The sequence below is a fragment of the Artemia sp. Qi Xiang Cuo genome, chromosome 10 (genome assembly GCF_049724085.1).
Source record: "Artemia sp. Qi Xiang Cuo chromosome 10, ASM4972408v1, whole genome shotgun sequence".
In the NCBI taxonomy this organism is placed as follows: Eukaryota; Metazoa; Arthropoda; class Branchiopoda; order Anostraca; family Artemiidae; genus Artemia; species Artemia sp. Qi Xiang Cuo.
In genome coordinates, this window is record NC_142803.1 from 18,302,632 (window position 1) to 18,327,699 (window position 25,068).

Sequence of the window (25,068 nt, forward strand, 5' to 3'; positions counted from 1 at the left end):
TAGACCGAGGAAGGAAGGTATTATCCATTAAAAGTGTCCAGTGATAGTGATAGTTTTAGGCACTGATTTGTAGTGTCATATATCAAATTATAAGCTTTATAAAATATATGGTTCGATAGGGTTACACTCTCTGGGGCTATAATGAAAGACAAAACGAGAATATAGCAAAAATCCAAGGATAATATAAAAATTTCAAACCTTAAAACAAAACACAACTAAAATTTGACGACCCTTTCCATGTAACGGTGAAAGGGTAACTGAATAAAAAAATTGTATAATCCTCGTTTTTCTGTTCTTTACTATTTTTTTCGTTTTATCATAATTAGCCAGTGTGGTCTCAGAAATTATTTACTATTAAGAAAGAACAGTTAAGTCACGTTTTAAGGAAAATAAACTGAAATTAATGTCTTAATTAAAATAAAAAATTAATTAATTTAAAAAACTAAATGAAATTTAAACTGGTTTAATTAATGTATAAAAATTAACAGTATATTAATATTGACCTTGAAAATTTTTGGTTTTCAAACATTTTGAAAAATTAATATTGAACTTGAAAAAATTGAAAAATTGCCAAAAATGTTCTTTTTTATAATATGCCTCTGGTTAGCAGGTTGTCTTAGCAGGACGTCCTCAAATATGACGACCGCAAAAGGTCATGGAAAACATTTAAAGAAATTGGCAAGGAGTGAATACTTTGTCTGAATAGTGCTAAGGAGGATAAGCTTGCGCACCTGCGTTGGCCTCACTCGGCTTGGCACTGTGTTTTCATTATTAGTAGCAGTATTTAAATATAACTGCTACTCTTTTTGGAATTCTTGCAGTAAAATTTAAACGAAGTGACAAAGCATTATGTATGAAACAGAAACGCCTCCTTCCCGAAGAAACTGAAAACAAAAGGAAACTGCATATTTCGATTGAAAATTATCTTTCTTATCTCCGGATCCCCCTTTCCCCATATTTCCCCACAAAATGGCTTCCTAGACTAGAAGACTTAGGTAGTTACTCTTAATTTAATTAAGTTAATCAAAACACTTAATTTAGCTGTTTTATAACTGTGCGACATATTCGTGATATGTTGAAATTGTTAAGGTGTCTTCTAAAGTTTCAAAATTTCAAATGCGATTAATCTAGCTTTGCTTTTTTTAGAAGTTGAGAGGGGGATCCCCCTCTGAAAAAATTAGCCACCTCCCTTAAAATTTCTGTGCAAGTGTCTGGTATGTACTAACCTCTTTAGAGAAGGAAGATAATCTTCTCAATGTACTGGCATTAACAGATGGCGTTCCACTTGTTGAGGTTGGTGTTCCGATTGTTGACGACGGAGTTGAGAATCCATTTTTTGGTGTACCATTTTGAGTTGGTGTTTTTAAACCAGCACCCTTTGATTGCGGCTTTGGAACTGGCGTAACACCGTTTTTACCTTTAGATATTTTGGGTTTCTTGAGAGGAGATTCGGTTTCCAAAATATCTGAGTCCATTCCATCTTCACTTTCTCCTAAAATGTAATTAGGACTTCAAACTGTGTTAACAGAAAACGAAGAAAATAGACACCCCCACACACAATAGATGGAAAAAAACAAGCATATAGTCCTGAAAATCAGCGTTAAGGGTTGACAATTTTGATTATATACCCAAACAAATCCATTTAACTATCTCAAGTTTGTCTCTCAGGTTTGTGTGGCCAAATAGTTTGGCCACACAAACCAAAAAAGTTTATGATGGACAACATAAAGTGGTCCTTTAAAGTATCGCATCCCCTTAAAAAAGATAACTTTTTAACTATCTCAAGTTTGTCTCTCACGATTGTGTGGCCAAATAGTTTTACCACACAAACCAAAAAATTTATAATAGACAATATAAAGTGGTCCTTTAAAGTATCGCATCCCCTTAAAAGAGATAACTTTTAAACTATTTCAAGTTTGTCTCTCAGGTTTGTGTGGCCTAATAGTTTGGCCACACAAACCAAAAAAGTTTATAATAGACAATACAAAGTGGTCCTTTAAAATATCGCATCCCCTTAAAAAAGATGAGTTTTTAACTATCTCAAGTTTGTCTCTCAGGTTTGTGTGGCCAAATAGTTTGGCCACACAAACCAAAAAAGTTTATTATGGACAATATAAAGTGGTCGTTTAAAGTATCGCATCCTCTTAAAAAAGATAACTTTTTAACTATCTCAAGTTTGTCTCTCAGATTTGTGTGGCCTAATAGTTTGGCCACACAAACCAAAAGTTTATAATGAACATTATAAAGTGGTCCTTTAAAGTATCGCATCTCCTTAAAAAAGATAACTTTTTAACTATCTCAAGTTTGTCTCTCAGGTTTGTGTGGCCTAATAGTTTGGCCATACAAACCAAAAAATTTTATAATAGACAATATAAAGTGGTCCTTTAAAGCATCGCATCCCCTTAAAAAAGATGAGTTTTTAACTATGTCAAGTCTATCTCTCAGGTTTGTGTGGCCAAATAGTTTGGCCACACAAACCAAAAATTTATAATGGACAATATAAAGTGGTACTTTAAAGTATCGCATCCCCTTAAAAAAGATAACTTTTTAACTATCTCAAGTTTGTCTCTCAGGTTTGTGTGGCCTAATAGTTTGGCCACACAAACCAAAAAAGTGTATAATGGACAATATAAAGTGGTGCTTTAAAGTATCTCATCCCCTTAAAAAAGATAACTTTTTAACTATCTCAAGTTTGTCTCTCAGGTTTGTGTGGCCTAATAGTTTGGCGACACAAACCAAAAAAGTTTATAATGGGCAATATAAAGTAGTCCAAGTTTCAGGTTTGTGTGGCCTAATAGTTTGGCCACACAAACCAAAAAAGTTTATAATGGACAATATAAAGTTGTCCTTTAAAGTATCTCATCCCCTTAAAAAAGATAACTTTTTAACTATCTCAAGTTTGTCTCTCATGTTTGTGTGGCCTAATAGTTTGGCCACACAAACCAAAAAAGATTATAATGGACAATATAAAGTGGTGCTTTAAAGTATCACATCCCCTTAAAAAAGATAACTTTTTAACTATCTCAAGTTTGTCTCTCAGGTTTGTGTGGCCTAATAGTTTGGCGACACAAACCAAAAAAGTTTATAATGGGCAATATAAAGTGGTCCAAGTTTCAGGTTTGTGTGGCCTAATAGTTTGGCCACACAAACCAAAAAGTTTATAATGGACAATATAAAGTTGTCCTTTAAAGTATCGCATCCCCTTAAAAAAGATAACTTTTTATCTATCTCAAGTTTGTCTCTCATGTTTGTGTGGCCTAATAGTTTGGCGACACAAACCAAAAAAAGTTTATAATGGACAATATAAAGTGGTCCAAGTTTCAGGTTTGTGTGGCCTAATAGTTTGGCCACACAAACCAAAAAGTTTATAATGGACAATATAAAGTGGTCCTTTAAAGTATCGCTTCCCTTTCAAAAAAATAACTTTTTAACTATCTCAAGTTTGTGTGGCCAAGTAGTTTCACCACACAAACCAAAAAAGTTTATAATGGACAATATAAAATGGTCCTTTAAAGTATCGCATCCCCTTAAAAAAGATAACTTTTTGACTATCTCAAGTTTGTCTCTCAGGTTTGTGTGGCCTAATAGTTTGGCGACACAAACCAAAAAAAGTTTATAATGGACAATATAAAATGGTCCTTTAAAGTATCGCATCCCCTTAAAAAAGATAACTTTTTAACTATCTCAAGTTTGTCTCTCAGGTTTGTGTAGCCTAATAGTTTGGCGACACAAACCAAAAAAGTTTATAATGGACAATATAAAGTGGTCCAAGTTTCAGGTTTGTGTGGCCTAATAGTTTGGCCACAAAAACCAAAAAAAGTTTATAATGGACAATATAAAGTGGTCCTTTAAAGTATCGCATCCCCTTAAAAAAGATAACTTTTTAACTATCTCAAGTTTGTCTCTCAGGTTTGTGTGGCCTAATAGTTTGGCGACACAATCCAAAAAAATTTATAATGGACAATATAAAGTGGTCCAAGTTTCAGGTTTGTGTGGCCTAATAGTTTGGCCACACAAACCAAAAAAGTTTATAATGGACAATATAAAGTGGTCCTTTAAAGTATCGCATCCCCTTAAAAAAGATAACTTTTTAACTATCTCAAGTTTGTCTCTCAGGTTTGTGTGGCCTAATAGTTTGGCGACACAATCCAAAAAAATTTATAATGGACAATATAAAGTGGTCCAAGTTTCAGGTTTGTGTGGCCTAATAGTTTGGCCACACAAACCAAAAAAGTTTATAATGGACAATATAAAGTGGTCCTTTATAGTATCGCATCCCCTTAAAAAAGATAACTTTTTAACCATCTCAAGTTTGTCTCTCAGGTTTGTGTGGCCAAACAGTTTGGCCACACAAACCAAAAAAGCTTATAATGGACAATATAAAGTAGTCCTTTAAAGTATCGCATCCCCTTAAAAAAGATAACTTTGTAGCTATCTCAAGTTTGTCTCTCAGGTTTGTGTGGCCTAATAGTTTGGCGACACAAACCAAAAAAGTTTATAATGGACAATATAAAGTGGTCCTTTAAAGTATCGCATCCCCTTAAAAAAGATAACTTTTAACTATCTCAAGTTTGTCTCTCAGGTTTGTGTGGCCTAATAGTTTGGCGACACAATCCAAAAAAGTTTATAATGGACAATATAAAGTGGTCCAAGTTTCAGGTTTGTGTGGCCTAATAGTTTGGCCACAAAAACCAAAAAAGTTTATAATGGACAATATAAAGTGGTCCTTTAAAGTATCGCATCCCCTTAAAAAAGATAACTTTTTAACTATCTCAAGTTTGTCTCTCAGGTTTGTGTGGCCTAATAGTTTGGCGACACAATCCAAAAAAATTTATAATGGACAATATAAAGTGGTCCAAGTTTCAGGTTTGTGTGGCCTAATAGTTTGGCCACACAAACCAAAAAGTTTATAATGGACAATATAAAGTGGTCCTTTAAAGTATCGCATCCCCTTAAAAAAGATAACTTTTTAACTATCTCAAGTTTGTCTCTCAGGTTTGTGTGGCCTAATAGTTTGGCGACACAATCCAAAAAAATTTATAATGGACAATATAAAGTGGTCCAGTTTCAGGTTTGTGTGGCCTAATAGTTTGGCCACACAAACCAAAAAAGTTTATAATGGACAATATAAAGTGGTCCTTTATAGTATCGCATCCCCTTAAAAAAGATAACTTTTTAACCATCTCAAGTTTGTCTCTCAGGTTTGTGTGGCCAAACAGTTTGGCCACACAAACCAAAAAGCTTATAATGGACAATATAAAGTAGTCCTTTAAAGTATCGCATCCCCTTAAAAAGATAACTTTGTAGCTATCTCAAGTTTGTCTCTCAGGTTTGTGTGGCCTAATAGTTTGGCGACACAAACCAAAAAAGTTTATAATGGACAATATAAAGTGGTCCTTTAAAGTATCGCATCCCCTTAAAAAAGATAACTTTTTAACTATCTCAAGTTTGTCTCTCAGGTTTGTGTGGCCTAATAGTTTGGCGACACAATCCAAAAAAATTTTTAATGGACAATATAAAGTGGTCCAAGTTTCAGGTTTGTGTGGCCTAATAGTTTGGCCACACAAACCAAAAAAGTTTATAATGGACAATATAAAGTGGTCCTTTAAAGTATCGCATCCCCATAAAAAAGATAACTTTTTAACTATCTCAAGTTTGTCTCTCAGGTTTGTGTGGCCTAATAGTTAGGCGACAATCCAAAAAAATTTATAATGGACAATATAAAGTGGTCCAAGTTTCAGGTTTGTGTGGCCTAATAGTTTGGCCACACAAACCAAAAAGTTTATAATGGACAATATAAAGTGGTCCTTTATAGTATCGCATCCCCTTAAAAAAGATAACTTTTTAACCATCTCAAGTTTGTCTCTCAGGTTTGTGTGGCCAAACAGTTTGGCCACACAAACCAAAAAAGTTTATAATGGACAATATAAAGTGGTCCTTTAAAGTATCGCATCCCCTTAAAAAAGATAACTTTGTAACTATCTCAAGTTTGTCTCTCAGGTTTGTGTGGCCTAATAGTTTGGCGACACAAACCAAAAAAGTTTATAATGGACAATATAAAGTGGTCCAAGTTTCAGGTTTGTGTGGCCTAATAGTTTGGCCACACAAACCAAAAAGTTTATAATGGACAATATAAAGTGGTCCTTTAAAGTATCGCATCCCCTTAAAAAAGATAACTTTGTAACTATCTCAAGTTTGTCTCTCAGGTTTGTGTGGCCTAATAGTTTGGCGACACAAACCAAAAAAGTTTATAATGGACAATATAAAGTGGTCCAAGTTTCAGGTTTGTGTGGCCTAATGGTTTGGCCACACAAACCAAAAAAGTTTATAATGGACAATATAAAGTGGTCCTTTAAAGTATCGCATCCCCTTAAAAAAGATAACTTTTTAACTATCTCAAGTTTGTCTCTCAGGTTTGTGTGGCCTAATAGTTTGGCGACACAAACCAAAAAAGTTTATAATGGACAATATAAAGTGGTCCAAGTTTCAGGTTTGTGTGGCCTAATGGTTTGGCCACACAAACCAAAAAAGTTTATAATGGACAATATAAAGTGGTCCTTTAAAGTATCGCATCCCCTTAAAAAAGATAACTTTTTTAACCATCTCAAGTTTGTCTCTCAGGTTTGTGTGGCCAAACAGTTTGGCCACACAAACCAAAAAAGTTTATAATGGACAATATAAAGTGGTCCTTTAAAGTATCGCATCCCCTTAAAAAAGATAACTTTTTAACTTTCTCAAGTATGTCTCTCAGGTTTGTGTGGCCTAATAGTTTGGCGACACAAACCAAAACCAAATAACTTTGCAATACAGAAATCTCAAGTTTCAGCATCTCAAGTTTGTCTCTCAGGTTTGTGTGGCCAAACAGTTTGGCCACACAAACCAAAAAAGTTTATAATGGACAATATAAAGTGGTCCTTTAAAGTATCGCATCCCCTTAAAAAAGATAACTTTTTAACTTTCTCAAGTTTGTCTCTCAGGTTTGTGTGGCCTAATAGTTTGGCGACACAAACCAAAAAATAACTTTGCAATACAGAAATCTAACCACGGAGCTTAACTTCTGGCACTTCAAAAGAATATTAGGCGAAAAATTCAGAACTGAACTGGTTTAGCCTGCCTACCAGTCAAGTGGAAAAGGCAGGCAAGCCTAGCAGCCCCAGCCCCAGGGGGGCAATTAGGACCTCCCCCCCCCCCCAGGTGCAGTCTCTTTTTTTCTTCTTTCGACACATTTTCGACTTTCGAGAAACCTTCTTAAAACTGCTTCTGTTTACTTTTACTTTTGTTACTTTTGGCCTTTGGCAGATTTTATCTCATCAAGATTTTATATGTTGAGAGTGCAAAAAACATTTTATACCAGCCTAAAAGAGAGTTTAACCCAACCCTTACCCAAGTCGAATTATTGGCGTCACCCTGAATTTCTAAATCACAAAAGCTCCGTTTTAATATGTGTAATAAGGATCATAAGGATTATTGACCTTGGGAATCTTACATAAATTGCTGAGAGAAAATTTCCGTATGTTTGAAAATCATGTATAAATTCATTTATACGTCAAATTCAATTCATTTATATAATTAAAATTCACGTATAAGAATTAATTCATATTTTAACACTATTAACTAAAAATTGAGAACCCTTATTACTGTTATTCACCAATAACGAACCGCCACTGCACCAATTTTGATATTTTGACATTATTAACTAAAAATTGAGGATCCTTATTACTGTTATTCACGAATAACGAACAGCCACAGGATCAATTTTGATACGGCTTAATGAACTAACTTTTACCTGACGGTTCCACATCATTCTTATCAAGTGGGGGCTTGTATTCATCTTCTGAGTCGTCTCCTTCTAAATCTTCATCACTTTCAATCACAAGCCTTCTTCGTTTATTCTTAGGCTGTCCAGAATCAACGGAATCTATACGAAAAATATGACGATTAGCGATAAGTTCTGAAAGTAGCCGAAATTCGGTAGCCAGATTTCACGAAGCCTGAATAAAAATATGTCCGTGACGGTGAAAGTTTGGCTTGCTTCTTTTCCGGGCCAGAATTAAAATTTTCTCCCCCTCCCCCAGCTGAATAAATATTAAATATCAAAACAAGTATATGACATGATTAATACAATAATTATTAATAATATAACAACTAATAAACTTAATAATTAATAATAAAAATAATAATAAAATAAATTTCTTATTCAAAATTATGAAGTACAAATGATCAAGAACGAGAACCAATACTACCGCGTCCGGGGCAACCGACGATCTGACGACCGAGAATCTCGCGAATGTAGACCCTTTAACAACATTGACAACTCCGATTCCGGAGGCTATGCTTTCTCCTAAATTGATTTTATCTATTGGAACCCTGAACGTTAGGACGCTTGCTAAACAAGGCAAAATAGATCTCGTCCTAAATGACGGATGAGTCAGTCCTGTCTCCCGAAAATCACCTTCGAAGGCAAAATTCACGGTTCTCGTTCTCGTCTCCAAAAAAGGTGGAAGGAAAACTTCACACCTCACCGCCTCTCGGACCTTCTTCGCCTAGTAGAAGACCGTAAAGCATACAAAAGGCACATCCACGCCATTATGAAGAAAGATGCCCCAAGACGACCTTCAAGGACGGAAGGGACTTAAGTCAAGCCAATGAAATAAATATAAAACAGGCCTCTGTTAATCATTCACTCAACTTTTCGAAATTCTCTCACTGGTTGCGATAAAATTAATATAGCATATTTTATTTTGCTTCTGTTTGGAAGACTTCACGAATGTCAATCGCATCCGATTCACCAGCAATCAATATCTGATCTGATCAATCAGATCTATATGATCTGATCTCTTGTCTCTCACTAATCACATCTGATAATTCAGATCTGATATAATCAATCTGATGTACCAGTCAGAATTCACAAGAAAAGACCTCTGTATCGAAGCTTAGTTTTACAAAAAAAAGAAATACAGAAAGAAGGAAAAAATATTTAAAAAACGATAACAAATAAGAAAAACAAGGGTGAAAATACAAAATCAGAACAATCTAAGCAAAAATTCAGGTATACATGGACGAATTACTACCAACAGCAAAAATAGATAACCCAATAATATAATATAAAAATAAATAAAATACAATAAATATTGTGAAAAATAAAAGAAGAAATGGTTATTACCACTTATGGGATAGTGGTTGAACACTATAAAAAACAGAAAAATAAAACTCGTCTAGTTTTTATTATATAATAATAAAAATAAATGATAATATAATGATAAATAAATGTAAAAACAAATTAAATAATAATACTAACAAAATGGGTAAAAAATACTTGTTGCCACTCGCGGGGTAGTTGTTAGACCCTATTGCAAAAAAAAATTGTTTAGACATACACTTAAAAAAAAAACAAAAAAAAAAACAACGAGATCAGACAAGCAAAAAATGTTGTGAGTGGCTATTCAAATCAAAACACAGTAAATGCGAAATTCGAGTTTTGCAAAAAACACAGGTTGAATATAAAAAAGATTCTAATAATAGCGATCATCGTCGCAGTTACGCCTAAAAGACGTATCTGACATAATCAGACGTCTGAGTTAATTGTCAAAAACTATTTGTTAGGTTGTTCTCAAAAATAGGATCAGCAGGATAATGTAGATCAGGAGGATCAAAGAGTAGTTGAACATACATTACCCTGCTGAGTATCCCATTCAATGCAGCTCAGCAAACGATTTTTCACAATTATTGTCAAATTTAGATATTAGTCATAGTCAGAACGTCATAGTCATAATATTTTTAGTCATAGTCATAGTCAGAAATATTTTTGACAATTATTTCAGAATTTGAAAGTCAGATATTATTCATAGTCAGAACGTCCAGAAAAATTTATACATTCTTTAGGCAGTTTGCGTCCCATCCTAGCTTTGCTCCGCCCTAAAATCATTGGTTAACGCTTCAGTTCAGGGCTTACACTATCCCCGAATTTTCGGGGATTTCGCCGAAAGTTTATGTTTCCCCGAATAAAATTTGGTTCCCCGAATCCCGAAATTTCCCCAAGAATCAAATATAACTTTACATACCATAATTTTTTACTGATCTCTTGTTCGTTAATTTTCGTCCCCTGTGTTACTTTCCATAACAACCAGACCGATACAATTTAAGTATAGACGGTTCTTCATATGTTCACAAAAGTATCGTTTTTCTGAATTTAGATTAAACCCTTTCGAATCCAGCATTCCGAATGCTATAAGATTCTTACATTTACATCATTCGTGGTCAAGACAATCTTGACAAAATTAGCCAAGAATTATACTTGAAGTTGTTAGTAGAGTAGTACCTTATATTTCCAGGAGCTTATGTTCCTTCCTATGCTATTCCGGGAGCTTATGTTCCTTCCTATGATATTCTAGCCGACTATGTTCCTTCCCATGCTATTTGCTTGGCTTATGTTCTTCCTGTGCTATTTGCTTGGCTTATGTTCCCTCCCATGCTATTCTAAGGGCTTATGTTCCCCCCCCATGCTATTCTATAGCGCTATGTTCCTTCCTATGCTATTATAAGGGCTTATGTTCCTTCCTATGCTATTATAAGGGCTTATGTTCCTTCCTATGCTATTATAAGGGCCTATGTTCCTTCCTATGCTATTATAAGGGCTTATATTCCCTCCCATGCTATTATAAGGGCTTATGTTCCCTCCCATGCTATTTTAAGGGCTTATGTTTCCTTCCATGCTATTCTATGTTCCCTCCCATGCTATTATAAGGGTTTATGTTCCCTTCCATGCTATTCTATGTTCCTTCACTTGTTATTCTATGGGACCTCTACACGTGATTAAACACGTTATGAAACTACGTGCTATTTGCTTATGCCCCGTTGGTACCATTCCAAACGAGCGGGGATTCCCCTCCAGTTCCTAAACATTGCAAAAAAGATAGCAGTATGAACGGGGATTCCCCACACAAGTTTGTTTCAACTCCAAGTTTTTCAACCAGACTGATTTTTGAGCCGACATCTGTTTTCTAGGGGGCCAATCAGAGAATCGCTTACATATGATTTTCCCTTTGCATAACAATTCGCTGGGGGGCTTAAAAAGGCAAAAATGGGTGAACTACATGAGTTTATAAGACGGTTCGTGAAAATCCCAAGGTTTTTCTGTTTTTAAGGACAATTTCCTTAACCTGAGAGTAGTTTGTTAGAAATGAGTCGTTGATAATTAAATAATCGGATGCTAAACTCAGACAAACAAAAGGATTGTAACACCTGATTGGCTAGTATATTTTGCACGATATTTCTACAGTCAATTAAGACGAAGAAATGTTGGAGTGTAGGTTTGACATCACCCGGCCCGTGCGAGAGAAATCTTTTGTTGGGGGGGGGCTTAAAAAGTCAAAAATGAGTGAACTACATGAGTTTATAAGACGGTTCGTGAAAATCCCAATGTTTTTTCGATTTTTTTTTTCGTTGAAATGCAAGAGTTTGGGTATTTAAATAGCCTCTTTTTCGCTTGATCGTGACACAGATGCTGTTTCATGATCTTTCAAAAGTTCAATTTTGATTTCTTGCCTTTCAGCGCTCTAGTTGTTCTATTGTAGTTCTGATTCATTGGGCAGTTCATAGTCAGTGTTAAAATCTTAAGAATTTTCATTGTACATTTATGATATCTGACGTTTAGTGGATAGTATGTGACTACTTCTATAGTGTTTTGTAGAGATTTAGCTTGTCGCATTTACATTCTTTTGATTTTTCAAAGTTTATTTTGAATTTCTTTCTTGAAATTCAAGATTTGGAATATTCCCGTAGTGTCTTGTCGTGGTTTACTTTATCACAGTTACATTCTCTTAATTTTTCAAAGTTAATTTCGGATTTCTTTCCTTAAAATGCAAGAGTTGGAATATTTCAGTAGTGTTTTGTCGTGGTTTACCTTGTCACAGTTACATTCTCTTGATTTTTCAAAGTTCATTTTGATTTCTTTCCTTGAAATGCAGGAGTTGGAATATATCAGTAGTGTTTTGTCGTGGTTTACCTTGTCACAGTTACATTCTCATGATTTTTTTCAAAATTCATTTTTGGATTTCTTTGTTGAAATGCAAGAGTTGGAATATTTCAGTAGTGTTTTGCTATGGTTTATCTTTGTCACAGTTACATTCTCTTGATTTTTCAAAGTTCATTTTGAATTTCTTTCGTTGAAAGAAATCCAAAATGAACTTTGAAAAATCAAGGGAATGTAACTGTGACAAGGTAAAGCACAACAAAACACTACTGAAATATTCCAACTCTTGCATTTCAATGAAAAAAATCCAAACTGAACTTTGAAAAAATCAAGAGAATGTAACTGCGACAAGGTAAACCACAACAAAGCACTACTGAAATATTCCAACTCCTGCATTTCAATGAAAGAAATTCAAAATGAACTTTGAATCATCAAGAGAATGTAACTGTGACAAGGTAAACCACAACAAAACACTACTGAAATATTCCAACTCTTTCATTTCATTGAAAGAAATCCAAAATGAACTTTTAAAAATCATGAGAATGTAAGTGTGATAGGATAAAGCACTACAAAACACTAGTGAAATATTCCAACTCTTGTATTTCAATGAAAGAAATCCAAAATGAACTTTGAAAAATAAAGAGAATGTAAGTGTGACAAGGTAAACCATGACAAAACATTACTGAAATATTCCAACTCTTGCATTTCAATGAAAGAAATCCAAAATAAACTTTGAAAAAACAAGAGAATGTAACTGTGACAAGGTAAACCATAACAAAACACTAGTGAAATATTCCAACTCTTGCATTTCAATGAAAAAAATCCAAAATGAACTTTGAAAAATCAAGATAATGTAACTGTGACAATGTAAACCACGACAAAACACAACTGAAATATTCCAACTCTTGCATTTCAAGGAAAGAAATCGAAAATGAACTTTTAAAAATCAAGAGAATGTAACTGTGACAAGGTAAACCACAACAAAACAATACTGAAATATTCCAACTCTTGTAGTTCAACGAAAGAAATTGAAAATGAACTTTTAAAAATCAAGAGAATGTAACTGTGACAAGGTAAACCACAACAAAACACTATTGAAATAATCCAACTCTTGCATTTCAATGAAAAAATTCAAAATGAACTTTGAAAAGTCGAGAGAATGTAACTGTGACAAGGTAAACCACAACAAACCACTACTGAAACATTCCGACTCTTGCATTTCAATGAAAGAAATTCAAAATGAACTCTTGAAAAATTAAGAGAATGTAACTGTGACAAAGTAAACCACCACAAATAACAGTACTGGAATAATCGAATTCTTGGATTTCAACTAAAGAAATTCAAAATAAGCTTTGAAAAATCAAGAGAAACTTAGTATTACAAGGTAAACCACGAAAAAATACTACAGAAATTATCCAACTCTTACTTTTATAGCTAGGAAATCCAAAATGAACTCCGAAAATTCAAGAGAATGTAACTGTGATAATGGTAGACCACAATATAACACTACTGAAATAATTTAACTCTTGCATTTCAATTAAAGAAATCCAGAATTAACTTTGAAAAATCAAGAAAATGTAACTGTGACAATTTAAACCACAACAAAACACTAATGAAATATTCCGACTCTTGCATTTCAATGAAAGAAATCCAAAACGGACTTTGAAAAATCAAGAGAGTGTAACTGTGATAAAGTAAACCACGACATAACACTACTGAAATATTCCAACTCTTGCATTTCAATGAAAGAAATCGAAAATGAACTTTGAAAAATCACGAAAATGTATTTGTGACAATGTAAACCACGACAAAACACTACTGAAATATTCCAACTCTTGTAGTTCAACGAAAGAAATTGAAAATGAACTTTTAAAAATCAAGAGAATGTAACTGTGACAAGGTTAACCACAACAAAACACTACTGAAATAATCCAACTCTTGCATTTCAATGAAAGAAATTCAAAATGAACTTTGAAAAATCAAGAGCATTTAACTGTGACAAGGTAAACTACAACAAACCACTACTCAAATATTCCAACTCTTGCATTTCAATGAAAAAAGTTCAAAATGAACTTTGAAAAATCAAGAGAATGTAAATCTGACAAGGCAATCCACGACAAAACACTACTGAAATATTCCAACTCATGCATTTCAACGAAAGAAATTCAAAATAAACTTTGAAAAATCGAGAGAATGTAACTATGACATGGCTAACCACGACAAGACACTACTGAAATATTCCAACTCTTGCATTTCAACTAAAGAAATAGAAAATGAACTTTGAAAAATCAAGGGAATGTAACTGTGAAATGGTAAACCACGACAAACCACTACTGAAATATTCCAACTGTCATAGTCGAGTAGGTCATTCTATGCCCATATATGGACTCTCGTCATGACCTCCTGATAGGGTTCTACCGAATATGTAATCAATTTCTCAGAAATCCAACTGTCCCAGTCGATTACGTCATTCTATGCCCATATATGGACTCCTGTCATGACCTTCTGATAGGGTTCTACCGATTATGTAATCAATTTCTCAGAAATCCATTTGTCCTAGTCGATTACGTCATTCTATGCCCATAAATGGATTCCCGTCACGAGCTCCTGATAGGGTTCTATCGATTATGTAATCAATTTCTCAGAAATCTATTTGTCCTAGTCGATTACGTCATTCTATGCCCATAAATGGATTCCCGTCACGAGCTCCTGATAGGGTTCTACCGATTATGTGATCAATTTCTCAGGAATTCTCTCCCTTCGATTACGCAGTCAATTTCTCAGAAATCCTCTCCCCTCGGGGGATCCTATGCTCATATATGGAGTCCTGTCACGTGCTCATGAGGATAGGTTAGGTTACGCAATCAATTTCTCGGAAATCCATTTTCCTTCTCGAGTCCTAGATCAATATATCTCTTCCCCACCTTCCCCTTAGAAACAACAAATTAATTCCCCTTTCTTGAATCAATAATTCCCCTTAGAAACAACAAATGAATTCCCCTTTCTTGAATCAATAATTCCCCTTAGAAACAACAAATTAATTCCCCTTTCGTGAGGTTAGGTTCGATTACGCAATCAATTTCTCAGAAATCCATTTTCCCCTAGGGAGTCTATGCCCATATATGGTGCCCCGTCACGAGCTCATGAGGTTAGCCTAGGTTACGCAATCAATTTCTCAGAAACGTGTTCTCCCTGGGGATTCCATGCCCATATATGGTGCCCCGTCGAACTGACAGAACAGGTGTTTTCCCTAGGGACTCTATGCCCATATATGGTGTGCTGTCACGAGTCGATAGGTCATTCCTACTGTGGTCATCTCAAAATTTTGATTGGGTGACTTTGGGAAAAAATGAGCGTGGGAGGGGGTCTAGTTGCCGCTCCCCCACCCCCAATTTTCGGGTCACTTAAAAAGAGCACTAGAACTTTTGATTTCCGTTCGAATGATTCCTCTCGCGATATTTTATGACCACTGGATCGATACGAACACCCCTGCAAAAAAAAAAAAAAAAAAAAAAACGCATACGTGTTCTTTCTTCTGGCAAAAAAATGAAAAATTACACTTTTTTTGCAGATAGGAGCTTGAAACCTTGACAGCAGGGTTCTCTGATACGCTGAGTATGATTGCTTGGTTTTCATTAAGATTCTATCACTTTTAGGGGGAATTTTCCCCTTTTTTCTAAAATAACGCAAATTTTTTCAGGCTCGTAAATTTTGATGGGTAAAATTAAACTCGATGAAACTCGAATATTTGAAATCAGCATAAAAATATGATTCTTTTGATGTATCTACTGGTATCAAAATTGCGTTTTTTAGAGTTTTGGTTACTATTGAGCCGGGTCGCTCCTTACTTACAGTTCATTACCACGAACTGTTTAATAAGCTATAGGCTACAAATCATACAAAAGTTGCTTATTATTTTTCTTCACAATAACATTATTTGACGATATTAACCAACGGTTCGTGATAAATAAGTCCGAAAATATTGTAAAACTTCACAAGAAAACATTTTACCCTAATAACCAAATTTTTACTTTAAGCTGTAGTGTAAATTTTTTATGAATAATATTTTTGGGGTCACTTCCCTTTAAATGCCCTATTTCTCGGTCATGTACTTAGTCAATAGCTAAATTTTGCCTCATCATAAGGGGAAGGGGTGTGGTACAATTTTTACGGTAATACGATTGTATTTGGGGATAGTTCTTAAGAAGAAATACATTTATACCACATTTTCTTTAAATTCTTTTGTTTCTATCTCAGGATTAGCCTTCATACAGAGTTACTAATTGTTCAAGCCTTAGAAGTTGTAAAGGTAGGCCTAGATATCTAAATAAATTTACTAGGCTATCCCTGATTAGAGCAGAATGTATTTTGCGTAAAATTTCCTTTGCCTAACTAACAGCTTTGGAAGACCATAAAAAGATCCTAAAAATGCAGTTTAAATTATTACGTCCACTGAAAATATAACATGGGCGAAGGGACCAGAATAATAATTGTGAGGGGAATGGAAGGTGAATACGTTTGAGGACAAAAGGTGGTATGACAAATACAATCCTCAGATAAAAAAGAAAAGAACTTAATTTTTACCCACCGAATGAAAAAAAAAGAAAATTTAAAGGGTCAGAATTCTTCAATTCCTTCAATATATCATGCATTCAATCATTAGGTATTAATCATTAATACAGTATGTCCAAAACCAAAAATAGCAAAAGAAAACAAAATCTAAACTTACGATTCGGCTTTTTAAAAACAATTCTCCTTTAGAAGTTCAGTTTCAAACCCCCAAATCCAACTCAACCGTTAAACAACAGTAGAGTAGTACCTTATATTTCCAGGAGCTTATGTTCCTTCCTATGCTATTCCGGGAGCTTATGTTCCTTCCTATGATATTCTAGCCGACTATGTTCCTTCCCATGCTATTTGCTTGGCTTATGTTCTTCCTGTGCTATTTGCTTGGCTTATTTTCCCTACCATGCTATTCTAAGGGCTTATGTTCCCCCATGCTATTCTATAGCGCTATGTTCCTTCCTATGCTATTATAAGGGCTTATGTTCCTTCCTATGCTATTATAAGGGCTTATGTTCCCTCCCATGCTATTTTAAGGGCTTATGCTTCCTCCTATGCTATTATAAGGGATTATGTTCCTTCCTCTGCTATTCTAAGGGTTTATTTTCCCTCCCTTGCTATTCTAAGGGTTTATGTTCCCTTCCATGATCTTCTATGTTCCTTGCATTGTTATTCTATGGGACCTCTACACGTGATTAAACAAGTTATGAAATTACATGCTACTTGTTTATGTCCTGTTGTTACATTTCCAAATGAGCAGAGATTCCCCTCTAATTCCTAAACATTGCAAAAAAGATAGCAGTATGAACGGGGATTCCTCGCACAAGTTTGTTTCAACTCTTAAGTTTTTCAACCAGAGTGTTTTTTCGAGCCGACATCTGTTTTTTAGGGAGCCAATCAGAGAATCACTTACATATGATTTTCCCTTTGCATAACAATTCGATGGGGGACTTAAAAAGGCAAAAATGGGTGAACTACATGAGTTTATAAGACGGTTCGTGAAAATACCAAGGTTTTTTCTGATTTTTTGGACAATTGAATTAACTTGAGAGTAGTTTGTTAGAAATGCGTCTTTGATAATTAAAAAATCGGATGCTAAAATCAGACAAACAAAAGGATTGTAAAACCAGATTGGCTCGTATATTTTGAATGATATGTCTTAAGTCAATTAAGATGAAGAAATGTTGGAATGTATGTTTGATATCACCCAGACCGACCAATGGAAATTTTTTGTTGGTGGGGGGCTTAAAAACGACAGACTAGGGAACTACATGAGTTTATGTGACGGTTCGCTAAATTCACATGTTTTTTTCTGATTTTTTGAACAAGCGCCTTAACTTGAGAGTATTTTGTTAGAAATGCAACTTTGATATTTAAAGAATAGGATGCTAAACTCAGACAAACAAAATGATTGTATTATCTGATTGGCTCGTACATTTTTCTTGATACTTCTAATGTTAAATAAGATGAAGAAATGTCGGACTATAGTTTTTACATCACCAGGCAATTGCGAAAGAAATTTTTTGTTTGTGGGGGACTTAAAAACGCACAAATGGGTGAACTACATGAGTTTATAAGACGGTTCGTGAAAATCCCAAGGTATTTTCTGATTTTTTGGACAATTTCCTTAACTTGAGAGTGGTTTGTTAGAAATGCGTCCAGCATGCACGAAGATTTTTTGGATAATTGCCTTAACTTGAGATTAGTTTGCGGGAAATGTGTCGTTGATAATTAAAAAATCATATGCTAAAATCAGACAAACAAAAGGATTGTAAAACCTTGTTGGCTCGTATATATTTCTTGATATTTTTCAAGTCAAGTAAGATGACTAAATGTTGGAGTGTAGGTTTTACATCACCAGGCACGTGCGAGGGAAATTTTTAATGCGTTAGAAATGCGTCGTTGATAATTAAAAAATCGGATGCTAAACTCAGACAAACAAAAGGATTGTAACACCTGATTGGCTCGTATATTTTGAATGATATTTCAAAAGTCAATTAAGATGAAGAAATGTTGGAGTGTAGGTTTGACGTCATCAAGCACATGCGAGAGAATTTTTTTGGTGGGGGGCTTAAAAAGACAAAAATGGGTGAACTACATGAGTTTATAAGACGGTTCGTGAAAATCCCAAGGTTTTTTCTGATTTTTTTTTTGGTTGAAATGCAAGAGTTGGAATATTTCAGTAGTGTTTTGTTGTGCTTTACCTTGTCACAGTTACATTCTCTAGATTTTTCAAAGTTCATTTTGGATTTCTTCCTTGAAAAGCAAGAGTTTGAATATTTCAGTAGTGTCTTGTCGTGGTTTACCTTGTCACTGTTACATTCTCTTGATTTTTTAATGTTCATTTTTGACTTCTTTCGTTGAAATGCAAGAGTTGGAATATTTCATTAGTGTCTTGTCATGGTTTATCTTGTCACAGTTATATTCTTTTGTTTTTTCAAAGTTTATTTTGAATTTTGTTCGTGAAATGCAAGAGTTGGAATATTTCAGTGGTGTTTTGTCGTGGTTTACCTTTACACAGTTGAATTCACTTTATTTTTCAAAGTTTAGTTTGGATTTCATTCCTTGAAATGAAAGAGATAGAATATTTCAGTAGTGTTTTTTCGTGGTTTACCTTGTCACGGTTACATTCTCTTGATTTTTCAAAGTTCATTTTGGATTTCTGTCCTTGAAATGCAAGAATTGGAATATTTCAGTAGTGTTTTGTCGTGGTTTACTTTATAACATTTACACTCTCATGATTTTTAAAAATTCCTTTTTGGATTTCTTTCTTTGAAATGCAAGAGTTAGAATATTTAAGTAGTGTTTCTTCGTGGTTTACCTTGTCACAGTTAAATCCTCTTAATTTTTTAAAGTTCATTTGAATTTCTTTCTTTGAAATGTAAGAGTTGGAATATTTCAGTAGTGTTTTGTTGTGCTTTACCTTGTCACAGTTACATTCTGTTGATTTTCATTGTTCATTTTGAATTTCTTTAATTGAAATGCAAGAATTGGAATATTTCAGTAGTGTTTTGTTGTGCTTTACCTTGTCACAGTTACATTCATTCATTTTCAAAGTTCATTTTGGATTTCTTTCGTTGAAATGCAAGAGTTGGAATATTTCAGTAGTGTTTTGTTGTGCTTTACCTTGTCACAGTTACATTCTCTTGATTTTTCAAAGTTCATTTTGAATTTCTTTCTTAAAATTCAAGAGTTGGAATATTTCAGTAGTGTTTTGTTGTGGTTTACCTTGTCACAGTTACATTCTGTTGATTTTTAAAGTTCATTTTGTATTTATGTAGTTGAAATGCAAGAGTTGTAATATTTCAGTAGTGTTTTGTTGTGCTTTACCTTGTCAGAGTTACATTATATTTATTTTTCAAAGTTCATTTTTAATTTATTTCGTGATATGCAAGAGTTGGAATATTTCAGTAGTGTTTTGTCGTGGTTTACCATATCACAGTTACATTCTCTTGATTTTTCAAAAGTTCCTTTCGAATTTTTTTCGTGAAATATAAGAGCTGGAATGTTTTAGAAGTGTTTTTTAGTGGTTTACCTTGTCAGAGTTACGTTCTCTTGATTTTTAAAAGTTTATTTCGGATTTCTATCCTTTAACTGATAGAGTTGGATTATTTCAGTATTGTCTTGTTGTGCTTTACCTTGTAACAGTTACAATCTCTTGATTTTTCAAATTTCAATTTTGATTTCTTTCCTTGAAATGCAAGAGTTGGAATTTTTCAGTAGTGTTTTGTTGTGATTTACCTTGTCACAGTTACATTCTCTTGATTTTTCACAGTTTAATTGGGATTTCTTTCATGAAATGCAACAGTTGGAATATTTAAGTAGTGTTTTGTCGTGCTTTACCTTATCACAGTTACATTCTGTTGATTTTCAAAGTTCATTTTGAATTTCTTTCGTTGAAATGCAAGAGTTGGAATATTTCAGTAGTGTTTTGTTGTGCTTTACCTTGTCACAGTTACATTATCATTATTTTTCAAAGTTTATTTTTAATTTATTTAGTTGAAATTAAAGAGTTGGAATATTTCAGTAGTGTTTTGTTATGGTTTACTATATCAAAGTTACATTCTCTTGATTTTTCAAAGTTCTTTTTGAATTTGTTTCGTGAAATGCAAGATTTGGAATGCTTCGGTAGTGTTTTGTCGTGGTTTACCTTGTCACAGTTACATTCTCTTAATTTTTCAAAGTTCATTTTGGATTTCTTTCCTTGATATGCAAGAGTTGGAATATTTCTGTAGTGTTTTGTTGTGCTTTACCTTGTCACAGTTACATTCTCTTGATTTTTCAAAGTTCATTTTGAATATCTTTCGTGAAATACAAGAGTTGGAATATTGCAGTAGTGTTTTGCTATGGTTTACTTTGTCACAGTTACATTCTCTTGATTGTTTAAAGTTCATTTTTAATTTCTTTCATTGAAATGCAAGAGTTGGAATATTTCAGTAGGGTTTCTTCATGGTTTACCTTGTCACAGTTACATTTTCATGATTTTTCAAAATTCATTTTTGAATTTCTTTCGTTGAAATGCAAGAGTTGGAATATTTAAGTAGTGTTTTGCTATGGTTTACCTTGTCACAGTTACATTCTCTTGATTTTTTAAAGTTCATTATGAATTTCTTTCATTGAAATGCAAGATTTGGAATATTTCTGTAGTATTTTGTTAAGTTTTTTCTACTAACAATTACTTTTTCAATAGTTTTTGGAATTCAATTTGAATTCCTGTCTTTGAAATGTATGTGTTGGAATATTTCAGTAGGTTTTATTTGTTCTTTACCTTGTCAAAGTGACATAATCTTAATTTTCATCGTTGATTTTTAATTTATTTAATAGAAATGCAAGAGTTGGAATATTTCAGTAGTGTTTTGTCGTGGTTTGCCTTGTCAAAGTTACATTCTCTTAATTTTTCGAAGTTTAATTTGAATTTCTTTCGTGAAATGCAAGAGTTGGAATATTTCAGTAGTGTTTTGTCGTGGTTTACTTTGTCACAGTTACATTCTCTTGATTTTTCAAAGTTCATTTTGGAATTTATTTCGTGAAATGCAAGAGTTGGAATGCTTCAGTTGTTTTCTTTTGGGGTTTACTTAGCCACAGAAGCATGCCCTTGGTTTTTCGATGCTCATCTCGGATTTCTTTCACAGAAATTCATGTGCTGTTTTTCTTCAGTAGCGTTTTTTTGTGCATTTCCAGGTTTCAGATGCTATCTCATGGCATTTCAATGTGCAGTTTGGATTTCTTTAGTTTAAATGCTAAAGTTGGAATATTTCAATAGTGTTCTGTCGTGGTTTACCTTGTCACAGTTACAATCTCATGATTTTTCAAAGTTCATTTCGGATTTCTTTCGTTGAAATGCAAAAATTTAGACGGGGTTACGTGCGCGCACGTAACCCCGTCTAAATTTTTTTTATAATTTCCTGAATTAAATTTCTGTATTGTTTATCCAAGAGACTCTTTGTGTGTGTTGTCTCTGTGTGCTGGAAGTGGGCATTAAATTGTGGAATTTATGAAGAAATTGCTCTGCCTTGGAGACATTGAAAATTTTTTTTGATAAAAAAGAAAAAAAATGAATTGTCCGGTTATCAACACTAGCCAGTTTATAGCATGTATTAAATCAGAATATGAACTGTAACAAAGTAAACCACGACAAAACACTACTGAAATATTCCGACTTGCATTTCACGAAAGAAATTCAAAATGAACTTTGAAAAATCAAGAGAATGTAACTGGGACAAGGTAAACCACGGCAAAACACTACTGAAATATTCCAACTCTTGCATTTCAACGAAAGAAATCCAAAATGAAATTTGAAAAATCATGAGATTGTAACTGTGACAAGGTAAACCACGACAAGACACTACTGAAATATTCCAACTCTTGTATTTCAACGAAAGAAATTCAAAATGAACTTTGAAAAATCAATAGAATGTAACTGTGACAAGGTAAACCACGATAAAACACTACTGAAATATTCCAACTCTTGCAATTCAAGGAAAGAAATCCAAAATGAACTTTGAAAAATCAAGAGAATGTAACTGTGACAAGGTAAACCACGACAAAACACTACCGAAGCATTCCAACTTGTATTTCACGAAAGAAATTCAAAAATGAACTTTGAAAAATCAAGAGAATGTAACTGTGACATTGTAAACCACGACAAAACACTACTGAAATATTCCAACTCCTGCATTTCACGAAAGAAATTCAAAATGAACTTTGAAAAATTAAGAGAATGTAACTGTGACAAGGTAAAGCATAACAAAACACTACTGAAATATTCCAACTCTTGCATTTCAATGAAAGAAATTCAAAATGAACTTTGAAAATCAACAGAATATTTTGACATTGTAAACCACTATAAAACACTAGTGGAATGTTACAGCACATGTATTTCACCGAAACAAATTCAAATAAAGTTTGAAGTATTATGAGAATGTAACTGTAACAAAGTAAAACACGGCAAGCCACGACTTAAGTAATTCAACTCTCGTATTTCAACAACATATATCCCAAAACAACCTTGAAAAATCAAGAGAATGTAATTGTGATAAAGTAAACCATAGCAAAACACTACTGAAATATTCCAACTCTTGCATTTCACGAAAGATATTCAAAATGAACTTTGAACAATTAGGAGAATGTAACTGTGATAATGTAAAGCACAACAAAAAAATACTGAAATATTCCAACTCTTGCATTTCAACGAAAGAAATCCAAAATGAACTTTGAAAAATCAAGAGAATGTAACAGTGACAAGGTAAACCACGACGAAACACTACCGAAGTATTCCAACTCTTGCATTTCACGAAAGAAATTCAAAATGAACTTTGAAAAATCAAGAGAATGTAACTGTGACATGGTAAACCACGACAAAACACTACTGAAGTATTCCAACTCTTGCATTTCACGAAAGAAATTCAAAATGAACTTTGAAAAATTAAGAGAATGTAACTGTGACAAGGTAAAGCACAACAAAACACTACTGAAATATTCCAACTCTTGCATTTCAATGAGAGAAATTCAAAATGAACTATGAAAATCAACAGAATGTAACTATGACAAGGTAAATCACAACAAAACACTACTGAAATATTACAACTCTTTCATTTCAACGAAAGAAATTCATAATAATCTTTAAAAAATTAAGAGAGTGTAACTGTGACAAGATAAACGATAACAAAACAATACTGAAATATTCCAAATCTTGCATTTTAACGAAAGAAATCCAAAATAAAATTTGAAAAATTAAGACAATGTAACTGTGGCCAAGTCAACAATAGCAAAACACCATAAAAAAATTTACACAGGGTTACGTGCACGCACGTAACCCCGTCAAATTTTTTTTTTTTATAATTTTCTGAATTAAACTTCTGTACTGTGTATCCAAGATACTCTTGATGTATGTTGTCCCTGTATGCCGGAGGTGGGTATTAAATAGTGGATTTTATGAAGAAATTGCTCTGCCTTGGAGATATTGAAAATTTTTTTTGATAAAAAAGAGAAAAAATGAATTGTCCGGTTATCGACACTAGCCAGTTTATTGCATGTATTAAATCAGAAGATGAACTGTGACAATGTAAATCACGATAAAACACTACTGAAATATTCCAATTCTTGCATTTCACGACAGAAAGTCAAAATGAACTTTGAAAAATCAAGAGAATGTAACTGTGACAAGGTAAACCAAGGCAAAACACTACTGAAATATTCCAATTCTTGCATTTCAACGAAAGAAATCCAAAATGAACTTTGAAAAATCAAGAGAATTTAACTGTGAAAATGTAAACCACTACAAGACACTACTGAAATATTCAAGCTCTTTCATTTCAAGGAAAAAATACAAGATGAAAATTTAAAAATAAAGCTATATCAACTCTGACAGGTAAACCATGACAACACACTATCGAAGCATTACAAATCTTGTATTTCACGAAATAAATTCAAAAATAAAGTTTGAAAAATTAAGAGAATGTAAATCTGATATAGTAAACCGCGACAAAATACTACTGAAATATTCTAACTCTTGCATTTCACGAAAGAAATTCAAAATGAACTTTGAAAAATTAAGAGAATGTAACTGTGACAAGGTAAAGCACAACAAAACACTACTGAAATATTCCAACTCTTGCATTTCAATGAAAGAAATTCAAAATGAACGTTGAAAATCAACAGAATGTAACTGTGACAAGGTAAAGCACAACAAAACACTACTGAAATATTCCGACTCTTGCATTTCAACGAAAGATATTCAAAATGAACTTTTAAAAATCAAGAGAATGTAACTGTGACAAGGTAAACCATGACGAAATACTACTTAAATATTCCAACTCTTTCAATTCAACGAAAGAAATCCAAAATGAACTTAAAAAAATTAAGAGAATGTAACTGTGACAAGGTAAACCATAACAAAACACTACTGAAATATTCCAACTCTTGCATTTCAACGAAAGAAATCAAAAAATGAATTTTGAAAAATCATGAGAATGTAACTGTGACAGTGTAAACCACGACAAAACACGACCAATCAGGTGTTACAATCCTTTTGT

At 33.5% G+C, this 25,068-nt stretch overlaps 2 protein-coding genes across 2 annotated transcripts in view; one reads left to right on the forward strand and one right to left on the reverse strand.

The window, feature by feature from the left end:
- LOC148947534 (DNA mismatch repair protein Msh6-like) overlaps window positions 1-25,068 on the reverse strand; it is a 281,626-nt gene that overhangs the window by 170,954 nt on the left and 85,604 nt on the right. The window contains exons 4-5 of the mRNA XM_089095293.1: window positions 7,787-7,918; window positions 1,227-1,492 (exon numbers count right to left, since the gene is read on the reverse strand). Coding sequence (XP_088951419.1) covers window positions 1,227-1,492; window positions 7,787-7,918 — 398 coding nt within the window. The remainder of the gene's footprint in view (window positions 1-1,226; window positions 1,493-7,786; window positions 7,919-25,068) is intronic.
- Window positions 8,217-25,068, forward strand: part of LOC148947537 (uncharacterized) — a 37,714-nt gene continuing 20,862 nt past the window's right edge. Inside the window, exon 1 of the mRNA XM_089095738.1 lies at window positions 8,217-8,289. Coding sequence (XP_088951864.1) covers window positions 8,217-8,289 — 73 coding nt within the window. The remainder of the gene's footprint in view (window positions 8,290-25,068) is intronic.